General features: G+C 44.9%; 2 protein-coding genes across 2 annotated transcripts in view; both read right to left on the reverse strand.

Annotated features, from left to right (window-relative positions):
• Window positions 1-980: 980 nt before the first annotated feature.
• RPL26L1 (ribosomal protein L26 like 1) lies at window positions 981-4,900 on the reverse strand. The gene is made up of 4 exons (XM_026122695.2): window positions 4,764-4,900; window positions 4,056-4,228; window positions 3,164-3,304; window positions 981-1,152 (listed from the first exon to the last, which is right to left on the reverse strand). The coding sequence occupies exons 2-4, from the start codon at window positions 4,221-4,223 to the stop codon at window positions 1,024-1,026; spliced, it is 438 nt and encodes a 145-aa protein (XP_025978480.1). The 5' UTR covers window positions 4,224-4,228; window positions 4,764-4,900; the 3' UTR covers window positions 981-1,023.
• A 2,777-nt stretch (window positions 4,901-7,677) lies between these two features.
• ERGIC1 (endoplasmic reticulum-golgi intermediate compartment 1) overlaps window positions 7,678-14,215 on the reverse strand; it is a 60,932-nt gene continuing 54,394 nt past the window's right edge. The window contains exon 10 of the mRNA XM_064521022.1: window positions 7,678-9,774. Coding sequence (XP_064377092.1) covers window positions 9,667-9,774 — 108 coding nt within the window. The 3' untranslated portion in view covers window positions 7,678-9,666. The remainder of the gene's footprint in view (window positions 9,775-14,215) is intronic.

A 14,215-nucleotide genomic window follows, 5' to 3' on the forward strand; every position in this document is an offset into this window, starting at 1 on the left:
GAAGGAAACCCTCACTAAGCGGCACGGGTGCATGCACGAACTGAGGGGGGTAACAGCTCTGAACACGCATAAAGGAAACCATGTCCGAACACAGCGTTATTAAGCAGCTGTCATAGTAATACCTATAAATAACTCCCAAAGTTCAAATGTAATTTTCCCTGATTCTCAGCATCCCATCTTCTAGACTGCGCTGTTTTCTCAGGCAGGAGCTGAATTTCCTTCCCTATATATCAGCAATTAGAAAGCCATTCACTAAGCCAGTAAATTCACTTAATTGCAGGGCTGTTTTCAACATGCTCTGGCAGCTTTCAATTACATATTCATATCGCTTACAGAAAAGCTCATCCAAAACAGTGTTAAAAGCAGAACTGAGACTCCCCTTCACTCCTACCCTTTTCAAAAACAGACAACTCTACTCCAAAAGCATGGGTGAAGTAAGCCTACCTTCCTCAATTTCTAGCATTAATGCAAAAGACTCAGGCACTATGCAGCAAATTCAATGGAAGTGTGCTTGGACAAAAAACACCTGGTGAACCTCTGAAGTGTCATCTTTAACTTTCAAATTAATTAGATATGTGAAAAAACATAATTTATTCCAAAACAAAGATTCACCACCTTATTTCAAAGGCCTGATAATCTGTTAAGTATATATATAGAACATGGAATTCGACACTTTCGTTCAAAACCATGGAGATTTCTAAGGAAGTGTTAGTTAAAGATTACTGGAAAAGACACTAAAATATACTAGCCCTCAGATGTATGTTTTCAGGATTGTAGCACCCTCTCTAACTTTGGTTATAAATACACCGCTATCAGAAAAAGAAGTCTTTAATTTTCTTAAAGTTAAAAAAATTAAAAAGCTTTTTAATTTAGTGGAAACATTTTTGACATAGCCAACATCAAAACATGAGAATGAACATTTAAACACTAACCAGACATACTATATCAAGAGTTTCTAAAGGAGAAGACAAAACAGTAGGTTTAATTTTAGCAGTTCTTTAATGGTGTCAAACAGGAGACCATCTATTCTTGCATCTTTTCAATTGTTTCTTCCTTGTATTTGCCCTTCTCCTTGCCAACCTGGCGAGATTTTGCTTTACGCTCCAAGATCTTTTTGCGATCTTTGTCCAGTTTTAGCCTAGTGATCACCACCTAGAGAAAGGACAAAGAATTTAAGTCTTCAGTGTTACAGTACAACAACCTGAAACAACTGCGACAACATAAAATGGCCTATGAAGATCACCCTCCAAAATAGATTGCCAAAACATCCAAGTTTTATTTCCACAGTCTACCTAATTTGATTCTAGAAGAACTGAGGTACTGAACTGCCTACATATTTCACAACACTGAGCTATACACATTTCTACAGGTGTATTCAAGACCAGAACATATAGACAGATGCCTAAATTGACCGCAACAACATCTGGATAAACTGAACAGCAGCTAATTTGCCATCCAGCTATTTAATAAAATAATTACTTTGAAGTAAATCTCTTTGCCATTACACTAGGCACTGCTCAAACATAAAGTATACTACTTCCACCTAAAACACAGCATATAGCTTAGTCTTATTCCCACAACAAAGTCAAGTAATAGACCACTGTTTTAATTTTTCCATGTTTTAAACAATGTTACCTAAATTTTTAAACGCTGGAAAACCATATAGCTGCTGGCCATTAACATATCATTGCTCTACCATTTGGAATAGCCAATACATCTGGCTAACCTATGGGCCACAGTAAAACTGCAAGCATCATGCTGACCCACATAAATATGCTTTCAAGAACACACCTACTATTGAACAGTTATAAAATGGCCAGGCAATTAAGTGATACTAACATGGGCACATAAATGATAATTTGCCTAAACCAGTTGTTTCTAGAGCTTTAAAGATATTTCCTAACAAGGCAGCAGCAAATCAAAGCTCCAATTTTCAGCCTTCTCTTCTCTTCACGCTCCCATAATTGGCAAAGAAATAAGTACTTTGGTATTACTGCAAAGAGTACTTTCAAAATACAACCGACACCAAATCCTAGAAAATCCAGATAGGCTGCAGTAGGGCTGCACAATCCTGGTCAACTACATTTTGCTCTTGCTGGCTTTCAGGACACAGGAAATCACAATTAATTCCTACCTCTTTACTTAAGACAGGTAGAAACTGTTCACCTACCCACTGCAAACTATGTTTTTATACGTAAATGTACATAAACCAAAATATACATTACAACAAACTATACATTCCTCTGGGTTTTTTTTGTGTTAATAACTAGAACCTTCCTGCAGAGCTTTCTCAAGGTCTGCCTTCCAACTAGGAAGAACTTTCTCAGAAATGAAGGACCAGCATTAATCTCCATTTCTTCCATTGCTATTTACCAGGCAAGTCATATCTGATCTTTCATGCACTAGTTTCATCACAATGTCACCTTGCACCTCAAATGTTATTACTGGACACAAGTCATTATGTTGTTTTGGAATGATTTTACTCTCCCTCTACAGTACATACCACCCATTTATATCCACAAACCTGCTGAAACTTGATTTCTTCCACCAGCATTTCAGTATACAAGCGTATCTGGCATGGCTGAAGCAGACTAATTTCATCTGCTTCAAACTAGGTTTTTGGCTAGTTGTTCTATTTAGTCTGCAGTATTTTCCTATTATGATCCAAACAGGCTCTGCCCAGATATCACTAAACATTGTAAATCATTTCAGGCTAAAGCCAGATTCAGTCAAAATTTTATAATCCACAATAACAAACCATGGTTTTGAGCATCTATTTAAACATTTCAAACACCTCCTTAATCGGCATAAGTGCCCTGTAGCAAGGATGCAGGATTGTTTTGAACAATCTGTTCCCAAAACAACAAGAAAAAAAGCACCAAGCTCTCCCAAAAAAGATTTTAGCAAGGCCCTGAAGTTCAGTCTTTAGCAGTTTCTCCACCAGACAATCCTCAAAAACATCTCAGACCTGGTTTCAACTGTCACAGCTCTGCTATCATGACACCATAACCCTGGTTTATTAACACCCCTCCAACAATGCAATAGTATCTCAACCCATTACTCCATGTGCTGAAACAAGGCTCAACTTCAGCAAGCAGCAGCATCCTTTTTTTTCTGAACAAGGTCTCCTTCTGTATTTCAGATCTCATTTTATACAGGGTACCTTGCTGGGATGGATTCCCACATGGACAGTTGTGCCATTAGCCTTCTCACGCTGAACACGTTCAATATAAATGACATATTTTTTTCTGTACACCTGGACCACCTTGCCGATCTGCTGTCCCTTGTAGTGTCCCCGGACAACCTAAGCAAGAGCATAAAATGCACAGTTTCCCACAGGTCAATAATGTTCCTTTAGTCAGTTACAAATCTTAAGAAACACTGCAATTATCCCAACAGAAAACCAGACCTACACAGGCTGAAATCCCAGCTCTACCCTTTGCACATACATGTTACAAAAACATCAATTACTGGACAATTTCAGTGACAATTTCATTCACTAAAATGGAAAATACAAAGGAAGGGAACCGCACTTCCCCCTCATTTTGTCTGCAAGTAATAGCAAATCTTTTCAACCTAAAGCAAAATGGTCAACCTCAACAATTTTGCATCCTAGTACATCATCTATCATCACACTTAAAACTGAAAATGCTGCTAAGCTTGTGTCTTTCTAAGCTGATCTTTTCAGAGATCCAGGTAGCAAACACTCTAAGTCTATAAAAATAAAAGAAACAATTCTTTGGTTTGTGTTATTCTGCTCAAAGCCTTTAATCCAGCCTGATAATCAAAGAATTTAATTAAAGTACTTCTGTTGCTGTCATATTTCTGTTCCTCGTATTTTCTTTCCCACTCATGTGATCTCAACAAACATTCAACAGGCTAACTTTAGGATTACATTAACTTGTACAACTCCTGCAAGACTCCTGGTAAAGTGCTGGTATGGATTTGAATTCGTCTAGCCCTTCCCTTTTGTAGAGGCTAGACATGAAAAAAATATATATAAATAAAGGCTCAAATGTAACAGTACAACTTAAAAGACAGACAAGGATGGATACCTGAACTTCATCATCCTTTCGAATGGGCATAGAGCGAACATTGTATTTCTGCCGCAGCTCCTTGGAGAGCGGGGAGGACATTATTTTCCTTCGAATGTGAGACGGTGCATTAAAATGCCGTTTGCGGTTCTTGCTACGGTCCGAGGTCACAAATGGATTGAACTTCATTTTGGCTGCATAAAGTAAAACGCGACAGTTTCAGGGATGCTTGTAACTCGCACACACTATTCATCACCTACCTATATAAAGTAGGCTACGACATTAAGAAAATCTGATCAAAACGAAACCTCTCCCTAACTGGTCTTTATCTCCGCACTGCTGCAAACCACGGTTTTATTCATCCAGGGGACCCGCGTTTTGGGCCCGCAGAGACACCGAGCTCCCACAGCCTCGGTACCTCCGCGACAGGCTGCAAACCAGCCCGGCCCGAGGCTGCGCACTGCCCCGGCTCCAGCTGACAGCCCGGCGCGGCCCTGCCTCCCCCCGCCCCGGCGCCCACAGCGCGGTGCCGCCGCCTCCGCGCACAGCCGCCTCGGGCCTGGCGCGCGCCGCCTAGCCCCCGCTCCGCTCCCCCCGGCGCCCTCTCGCCCGCCAGCCAGGCACCGCCGCGGAGCCCCCCCGCCGCGCCGCGCCCAGCGGGGGCCGCAGCGGCGCCGCCCCGGGCAGGATGGCGGCGGATGGCGGCAGGCCCGGCCGCGCCGCCCTTACCCCGCTGCTGCCGCCGCGACGGTCGCCCGGAAAGAGCGCACCCGGCACTTCCGACTCCCCAAGCGGCCGCCGAGCTCTCGCGAGATCGAGCGGGAGCCGGAGAGGGAGGGAAGGAGGGCGCGGCAGCGGCCTCGCGCGGCCGGCGGTGCGCGCTGCACCGGGGGCGCCGCCGAGGGCATCCCGGCCCCGGGCCTGTTTCTGCGCCGCAGCCTCTCCCGGCACGCCCGGAGAAGCAGCTGCACGTCCATGGCCCGAGGCGGGACTGCATAAGGACAGCGAAACCCCCAAATCTCCCTTTTCTTTTGCTACCGTTGTCTTTCTCCCTCCCCTCCCCCCCGGGCACCCAGCTTCCCCCCCCCCCACTCCCCTTGGCCCGCACCGCACAATGGTCAGGCGAGCAGTAACACAGAAACTGGGGTGGATTTTGGTACCCAAACATAGGCTCGAAAAGTTTCCAGGCTGTGGAGTTGCAGCTCAGTCACTCCCCTAACACCTTTACCCTTCTCTGAAGCAGAGCAACGAGCCTCCTGCACCATCCCGTCACTTCTGGAAACCCAAGTTCAAACCCGCACCCAGCTCCAGGGGAAGCTGGCAGGATCCCTTTCTCCAGCAGTGTTTTGTACACCGTACACCAGCATTAGACAGCAAATACCAGAAGTGAAGAGGAACTGGGTTTTCTTTTTAAGATGATATAGATATGTAGCACCCAACTTCACTTTTAAAAAACCCTTTAAGCTTCATTAATGGCCTCAGACACTTATTTCTAAATACTTGGTGAAGCAAGGCTGAAAGGAAATAAAAGAGGAGGAGGGGACAAAAAGAGGGGGCTATTTTATATCCTAAGCTGTACAGCGAATAAAGTAAAAAACAGCAAGTTCCAGGCACCATCCACTCACCTCTCTTTAAAAGAAACTGGAGGTTAGGACACTTGGTACTGTACAAAAGCAGGCACTGAACGTCCAGACATGACTCAGTGCTGATTAACAAAGAGCCGCGTGTTAACTTTCTACAGAGTGACCTGGCTTAGTGATTTCATTGTGCGATAACGCCTAGTTCATCGAAACAATAATAATAAAAAGCCCTTTTAGACCGATTTTGCAATGGCAGTGCAACAAGAAGCTAATCAAAACACAGGAGAATTTTATTTTTAATTATAGAGCTAAAATGACTAATCTGTTAACATAAGCTTGCAAATTAAAACAGTGGTACGGACATGCCAGAACTCCTTAGTAAACTCCACTGCAAAAAATGCAAGACTTGTGCTTTCAACATTGTCGTACCATATTACAGGATCATGCAGTCCCTCCCCTGCCCCTCTCTCCCTTCCTCCAGGGACTATTGAGAAATATCTCCACATATTTGAAACTTCAAGCAACTTTTCTAAAGCAGATACTCATCACAGTCATTTTCAACCCAAACAGTTGGTGTATCACACAAATGAAAAGCGACTTTAAAATGAGAAATACTAAAAAAAAAAAACCCTATAAACATTACTATCTACACTGCAGTTTTCACTTTTCACAGTGAAATATTTAGCTGAATGCAAGTATTTGATAAATGAGATGAAACATATTCACAAATATATGTCTTCCGGCTTTTTTTTTTCCTTACCCTGTTTCCAAATTCTTGTCCTTTTTTTCTTTTCAAAAAAAATCTTTAGCAATCCACATACTGGCTGGAATATACCAATGTACAGCTTTCCCTAGAGCTAAAAACTCTAACTCAACCATTCTGAAGCATCCTATGCCACAATTTCTCATTGTATGATGGGCCTTGGGGGCAGTCTTGGAGAGGCTTATTTAAACCAGAACATATACAAGTTCTAAACATTTTACTTCCTATACGGATGTCTACCTTGGTAAGCCACAAATACTTCTGTCAAAATACTGATTTGAAAGAGCAAAGGCGGGAAATTGGATGAACATCTATGATCTATGTTTTTTTTTAATTTTTATTTGCATTGATATTTAAAGGTATAACGAAGCTCATTTTGTCTCTAGAAAGTGTTTAAAAAAAGTGAAAATTGATGATACATGTATGCATAGGGTAGGACTGCTGTAACAGTAATCACCTCACTTAAGTGTTTGGAAAGATGAAGAGCAAATTCTTCTGCAAACACACTATGGAGCATCAGGCTTCACGTGATCCAAGTCAGCCATATCCAAAGGACAAGCATGCCACAAGCAGACCCAGGAGTGGCCCTCGGTTTGGCAGTACTCAAAGGGTTAGGCCCAGGTTGGAGAATTAATGCATGGACTGTTTCTTCAGCAGTTTTGCCATACTTGAGTACCGCTTTGTTTCTACATCTAGCAAAAAATGTGATTTATTAGGTTATTTTAGCGGACAATCTGGTAGAGAAAGCACGCACACTGAAGTATGCATCTGTTATTTCCAAAAAAAGCCAAACAATTTCACAGATCCGGTTTAGAGAACTAGCCCAGACTGCACTGACAGAAGAGATGGCAGCGTTTAATTGAGGTAGAGGGTGGGGAAAAGGAGAAGGGCAGAAACAACATGCTGGGGACAAGAGGCAGGCAGGATCTCAAACCAGCTTTGCTGCTGAAGAAATTGTAATAGGGGAGAAACCTTAAAAACTACTAGTACAATCCACTGTACTAGGTCAAAGATTTCCCTTGCACAGCTCAGAAGAAGCACGCACTCCTAAGATACTAAAATCAGATCCTTTTAATCCACTAGGTTCACAAGCTCCGAGCAAAGACTCAACAAAATCCAGAGGAAAAACTAGGACATTTTTGCTTTAAGCTTCAGTTGGCAGAAGTGGATTAGAGGAAATCCTCCAGCTGCAAGTGAATCGCAATGGAAAAACCCTGGGCTCCCACCGGCCAGAAGCCACCATCTAGTGGGTAACGCTTGTGGACACACGGACGCACACCCCAAAATGAAGACAAGCGCATCATTTTCAAGTTGATTTTTGTAAATGGAAAAATGTATAAAATCTATCCATACATTAACAGATACAGGAAGTTACACAATCCAGTTTACACCTAAAGTAATAGCAATCAGTCCATAATAAGAACAGGGAGAAATTGCAATGCTGTAATTTGTTGGACGTCACTGTGGGGCAGAGGATGGGCAGAGGGGAGGGTTGCTGGCCTTCCCCCCCCCCCCCCCCGTGTGTGTGTGTGTGTGTGTGTGTGTGTGTGTGTAAAACTGGCTACCTTGCCTACTTTGAAAGCAATGAGACAATTTCAACAGACATGTATTAGGAATAGTTTTGAAATGCATCTGACTCTAGCATTAACACTGAATATTCAAAGATTCATTTCATTACAACATAATGGTTGGATGCTTTTGCCTCCAGGAAAGGGCTAGGGACAGTAGGTATTATCCAAGAGAAATCCTGCACCTGTCTTAGAATTTCTAGCATTGAGAGAGTTAAGGATTTTATGATTTTCATCCATCCTGGAACACTTAATTTGTGTATCCTCAGCTCAGACATTTACAAAGCATGCAGAAACCGTTACTACTCGAGGAACATTTAGGAGGCTACGGAAGATGTGCTGGTGGGTCTTCGTCTAAGTTTCAGTGAACTGCTGTCTACCACCACAAGCCACACCTGGCAGTAGTTTTCCCCTCCACCTCCATTTACTGGAAACCTCAGAAAACAAGGCTTGACTGAATGAGCATGGAGGTTCAGGTACCGTTTTAAGTAAAAAACGAAACAAAACCAAACCAAACGAGCTGCTAGCAGGGGCCAGTTTGTGGGAATGCCTGCCCTGCTACAGGTGTACCTGTGGGTGCACAGTGTCAGTCTAGGGCTCAGGAATGAGGCCTGACTGAATTTTAAAGGAAAAGGTAGGCACCTTACACCCTGAAAAGACAGATATCCTGTGTTTTACAGGTGTATTCAATATATGCACACAAAGCAAGACAGTAAGCTGTGCTCATCCACCCAGAAGACTGCAGCATTTTTCTGAACACATAGAATGGACGACCCCTTTTCAAAATAACAGCAATAATAATAATAATAATAATAAAAATAAAACAGAAGTGCAGATTCCAGACTGCTGGGTGGTCCGTGTTTAAAAAAAAGGAGGAGAAAGAATAAAAGCTACCACTGTAAAGACTACTATTCCCCTTCAAAGCAAAGGCCACATAAAACTGTGTTGCTCAGTTTGGTTTTTACTTCATGCCACCTGTAAACACAAGACTGGATATTCAGTTTCCGGGAAGAAATGAAGCCACTTTTACATCCAGAGTAAAAGAAAGGCCCTCCTCTGCCTGGATTACACTTATCCAGGAAAAGGTAGCTGGGGGAAGGCTTCCTCTTCTCATTTGCTCATTCCATTAGAAAGGTCGTATGTGAACAAAAGAGCTTTCAATAAAAGCACAACACATTTCTTGATGTTATTTCTGCCCTCTGTCTCTCAAGTCTGCTATGGGGACTAACACTTTCCATTCCTCACCAACAGATACATCACCTTTTTGGCACCATGGATGGAATTTCTTCCTAATGTATAACTTTGCCTTATACAAAAGTCGATTGTCTAATTATGCAATTCCAACAGAATTCCAAAAAGTGCCACAAGACAGCTTAACTCTTCACAATCTTCTAGCTAGTTTGTACAACACTGCCACAGGAACCCCTCAGATAACAGACCGTTAACCTTATTCAGATCCGATAGTGTATCTCATATAAGGCATTTCAACCTCTCTCTCTGGGGGAGAGAATTGAAATCCAAGCCCTGATTCCACTGATTTTTGACTCTCAGAGCTCTGAAATGCATGGAGATTTCTCTGATTTGTTGAAGAGGTCTTCACTGAACAGCCTGATTAGAGAAAAATTTACTGATTCAATCAAACAGAAAAGAAAAAAAAACAGGTAGTGACAGATTTCTTGATCTTTGCTCCTGTCCTTAGAGACTAGGGTAGAGTTTTGCTGCTACTGCATTTTTCCCAACTGGATCTTCTTCCAGGCTTCCGACGCCGTGAAAATGCAGGAGTCAAGGATCCCAGCTACAGTGAAGGTTCCTCCGATGATGGCACATATCTGAAATTTACAGAAGGAGGAAACAAATTTGTCACAGATGAGACAGACTGTTACACAGCTTGAAACCAAGAGGAAAGATAATGCCTACTGCTAGGATTGAGCAACAGTACTGGGGGAACTGAGTAACAGTGCTGAGGAGGTAATTACATGACAACCACATTCAGGAAAACTCTTCCCTGTACAGTAGGACACCTTAGTGCTACCCTGAGCCCATTGCTTCCCCCTCCACCTTAGGATGGTGTCACTACGCTACTCTCCCAGCTGCTCCAAGATGACGCTAAATTCACTCCTCTACACTTGCCAGAGGGAACAGGGCTGCTGCTTCAAGGATGGGAAGGGTTGTGGCAGAGCAAGCCTTCTGCTCCTGCACCTGGCAAATTCATTTGCTGTCGGGGAAAGGCAGCTCCTCCTAGCTGCAGCCCAGCTTCAACTGAGCAAACAGCGCAGTGTTTTGTTACTCGAGCAACTTTTTCCTCATTTGTGTGTGTGTGGGGGGAGAGGAGGTGACAGGCTGCGTAGAAAACCACACCGGCTGAAGCACTCTGTTTAGGTGATTGTAGCAAAAGCTTCTTACCCTCAAAAGCTCCACGGACACAATGCCAAAGAGTGAGAAAGATCTGCCCTATCGTAATCCCAGCTCCTAAGAGTCTCCAGCACAAATGCCCTTTCTTTTGGGGCTAAATTCCACCTACTAAAGCCTTCTAAAAGCTTCGTGCTGCTCATGTCTTCCTACTACTGTTTTCTGTTATAAATATCACAGCCTTGTAGTCTTTTCCCCATTTCACAGCATACAGCATTTGCAAACAGGCAAAAGACACTTAAAAAGTATGTTAAGGACAGTGACTAACTGAGAAGCGTAGCTACCAGTGACACCTACAGCTAAGTCTGTCTAACACTTTCCATTACAAGGACTATGTTCAGCTGCTTACAAAAGCACTGCCAACCTTTAACTGCTTGTGGGCTGAAGTTTTCCATGCAAGATGTCTCGGGTAGAATTATTTAAACATCAGCAAAAACACGTAATCATGTGCTAGAACAAAGTTAGGGAAAAATTTAATCTCTTAATTAGCAGAACAGCTCACTTTGGTTCTCAAGCACTAGAAAAACACAAAAGTATCCTGGCAGGTCAAATCAGAGGTACCTTGGCTTGGAGCACCCAGAATGAGGGGGCAACAGTTTTGGACTTTGCATCTATGAAACGGCGACAATACCTACCTTACCTCCCAGGGAAACCGTGGAGGAAAACGCCCCTGAAGCGTTCAGGGCTACGACAACGGCCGTCCTGGAGGCCCCATGGAAACGCACAATCCTGTACTCAGGACTGGGTTAATACAAACCACACGACTGCAGCAAGGTGGTAGTCACATACTGTACGAGGACGGGAGGACACGGCTCTGCGGCTCCACCCTGGGCACTAAGCAAGGCTGGGCTCATATGGAAAGTATGATCCGCGATCGTGTAACCAAATAACGTTTAGCAGCCAAGCTACGACTACACAGGACCTGGCATTTCCTAACTCCCCCATTTTTGACTTCGTAACTATGATGCTCTTTTAACGTAGTCTTTTACATGTCATTCACTGTGTCAGATTAGGTGGCTCTGAAAATAAGGGACAAGGGGGTGGTGAGGAGGGGACAAGGCGCAGAGCTTATCTCCTGCGAAGGGCCTGCCCAGGAAAAAGGGGGATTTTGGCGTGAGCTAGAAGCCACGAGAGGGAGGGGAACTCAAAACTAGCAAGCCAAGGTAGCAGGGGATCAGGGGACTGCAGTACAGCTAGCGCAGAAGGGAACCAGCGCCACACCAGACTTGCTGTGCCCCGTCTCTTCTCTCAACCAACACTAAACCCCATGGGCAAAGTTACAGAGAAAAGAGTAGCACAGGAGCAGCAGCACCAGGTTCGGCAGGCAGTTAGCAGTGGCAAAAGAACAAATAGCTCGTTACTGGCGAGGGAAGGCAGTAAAAAATCAACCACTCATTTACACGCGTGTTTATAAGTGGGATATTTGTGTTCACGGAGCGCAGTGGAAGGAACAGATGCAACAGAGATAGCAAGGCAAGGCAAACCTAGCCGTTGCAGGACAGTTGGCGTTTCAGCCAACGATAACTTCAGAAACCAGAGCACCTGCCTGAGGCAAATTTGTATTTTTAGGGAGCAAGTCCAGCTCCTGCCCTCTGTGCCCTCCATCCCCACTCCACTATCCCTCAGCGCATGACACAGGGTGACTTTTCAGGGAAAATGACAGCAACGGAGCTGGGTTATTTCAGTCCACAGCAGCTCAGCTGACAGGAGATTTTACACCGCAAACAACAGAAAACCGTCCAACACTAAGATTTTGCATCATATGGTAGGAAAATCTGATTTCAGTGCAGCAGCGTGGGGAAGGGGGGGGCAGAAAAACATACATTCATCCGCACAGCTCTGCGCTGCCGAGCGCTTGTGACTCACACGCACCTGGCAGCCGCCCGGAGCCTGCCTCCCGGCACGCACACGGCCCTGCCGCTCGGAGAGGCAGCGCCGGGGCTGCTCTCGCGTCCGGACGGAAGCTGCACCGCGACACTTCTGCATCACCACGGCTCTAACGTGCGTGGAGCGCCGTTCCCTAGCAGCACTGAAGGAAACCGGGCGTCACGCGCTTACTCGTATTTCATCGAGTTTTATACTGGGGATCATCTGTGCTTGGCCCTCAGAGGTTACAGCTTGACTCAGGCCTAACCATTGAAAGGAGAAAGGAAAAGGAGTCTGGAAGAGTAAGACAGCAGTGAGAGACCATGTAATGGGGGGCACACATGAGGGTTTTTAATAGGATATGATTATAGTGGCTGGGATGCAGGCTGAAGGGCCATGGAAAAAGAAACAGGGGATATGCAGGAGGATGCAAGGCTGCAAGAAAGATAACAAAGGCAAGAGTCACATACATGACTGCAGATCTCTGGGATGTCCTGGTGGTCAGATTTTAAGGATAGAGGGGACCACTACGACCTCCCGGTCTCAACTGCTGGCAATGAAAGCTGCAGAATTTCATTCCATGATGCCTGGCTGAGCTGCAGCACGTCTCATAGAACAGCACTCTGTCCCGGCTTAGAAACTCCAGGGGACTGAATGTCTACCGCACCTGCTGGCAACAGGTCCCAGGGCTGGAATAATTCTCCCTTGAAGCATTTTTTTTTTTTTAACATTATTTCTAGTTAATTCTTCTATTCTTTTCTTTGGACTTTGAATGCTTCAGCAGAACTTTGGCATCTTTTCTGCCTACTCTCCCTTTGCAACCCCTAGACTGACCTCAGGATAAAACCCTTTCTTTCAGTTTGGCCACTTAAAGGAAAGCATAACTTTTCGGTGGTGAAACTTTCCCCCATGCTCCATAACCCCAACCACGAGGCCGTGAATGGCCTGTCTTTACTGGGGGATGTCTTGATTCCAAGCAGTACGGGTTAACAGACAAGAACTACCGTGTTTAACACCGTGCCAAGTCTCTGTGGCTAGCCCCAGGATCCATGGCAAATTCACAGTGTGGTGACAGTGGCAGCACTGACCTACAGCAACACAAAATCTTATTCAGGACCGTATTTTTTGAAGTGTGACATGTAAAATAAAATCTATCCTAAACCAGTGCCTTTTGTCCTGCGCAGGAAGCATCTCTAGTGTGGTACAGAAAGTGAGGATAATTTTTCATAAAAACCCCAAGGAGCAGGCATGAGTTTCAGCGCTGCAACACACAGCGCAGCGGTTCAGGTGGCAGTGGAAGACCATGCGACAGCGCTACGCCTGCCACCCTTGGCGGCGCTGAAATTTTGGAGGGCAAACTCAGCACTAACAAAGAGCATCAGATAATCTTTCCAGCAGCAGAATGAGATTCCTTTGGCTCTCTGCTGAGCAGCCAATACTGCTCTCCCACCCGACGTCTCCACGTGGGATCGTCCCTCCTCAGGGTACCCTTCCGTGCTATTCTTCGACAGGGACACTGCTTCCCCTGACAGACAGCCCCACTCAGCCCCACACTGGGTTACTTCTCTAGCCCTGCTCACGTCTTTCAAACCCACACCCGCAGGATCTTCCTCCTACCCCTCGCAAGCCTCTGCGGACACATACAAATACCACAACACTTTACTGACAGCCACATGGCACCCTGGTTAACAAGCTGCTCGATAAAAGGAGTGGCAGGTGGTCTCCCCCGACTTGTGGTTTTTAAATTAAGCAGCTGCTGTTCAGAAAAGCTGCTGCATTTCCGAGGCCTGCCCCGATCACAGCGACTGCAGCTGCCCCACACAGATAATCTCTGGCTAGAGCAGAAAGCCGCAGGCTCAGCACAGCAGCGATGATCACTCACTGGTCTCCAGAGCAACAGTGATGCAAAAGGCCAAGCTGGAGATACAGGAGGGGGCTAGAGCAGTGGAAAGGACAACAGAGCAGATCATGTCATCAAAACAGGGCAAGAAAACC

Source organism: Dromaius novaehollandiae, chromosome 15 (genome assembly GCF_036370855.1).
Source record: "Dromaius novaehollandiae isolate bDroNov1 chromosome 15, bDroNov1.hap1, whole genome shotgun sequence".
In the NCBI taxonomy this organism is placed as follows: Eukaryota; Metazoa; Chordata; class Aves; order Casuariiformes; family Dromaiidae; genus Dromaius; species Dromaius novaehollandiae.

Bases quoted from the DNA above. Each gene is read 5' to 3' on its own strand.
- RPL26L1 (XM_026122695.2), bottom strand. From the start codon at position 4,223: ATGAAGTTCAATCCATTTGTGACCTCGGACCGTAGCAAGAACCGCAAA. The intron at 3,305-4,055 runs GTATCCATCCTT...GCTCTTGCTTAG, and splicing joins GAAAGGATGATGAAGTTCAG to GTTGTCCGGGGACACTACAA. The intron at 1,153-3,163 runs GTACCCTGTATA...TCCTTTCTCTAG, and splicing joins TGGGAATCCATCCCAGCAAG to GTGGTGATCACTAGGCTAAA.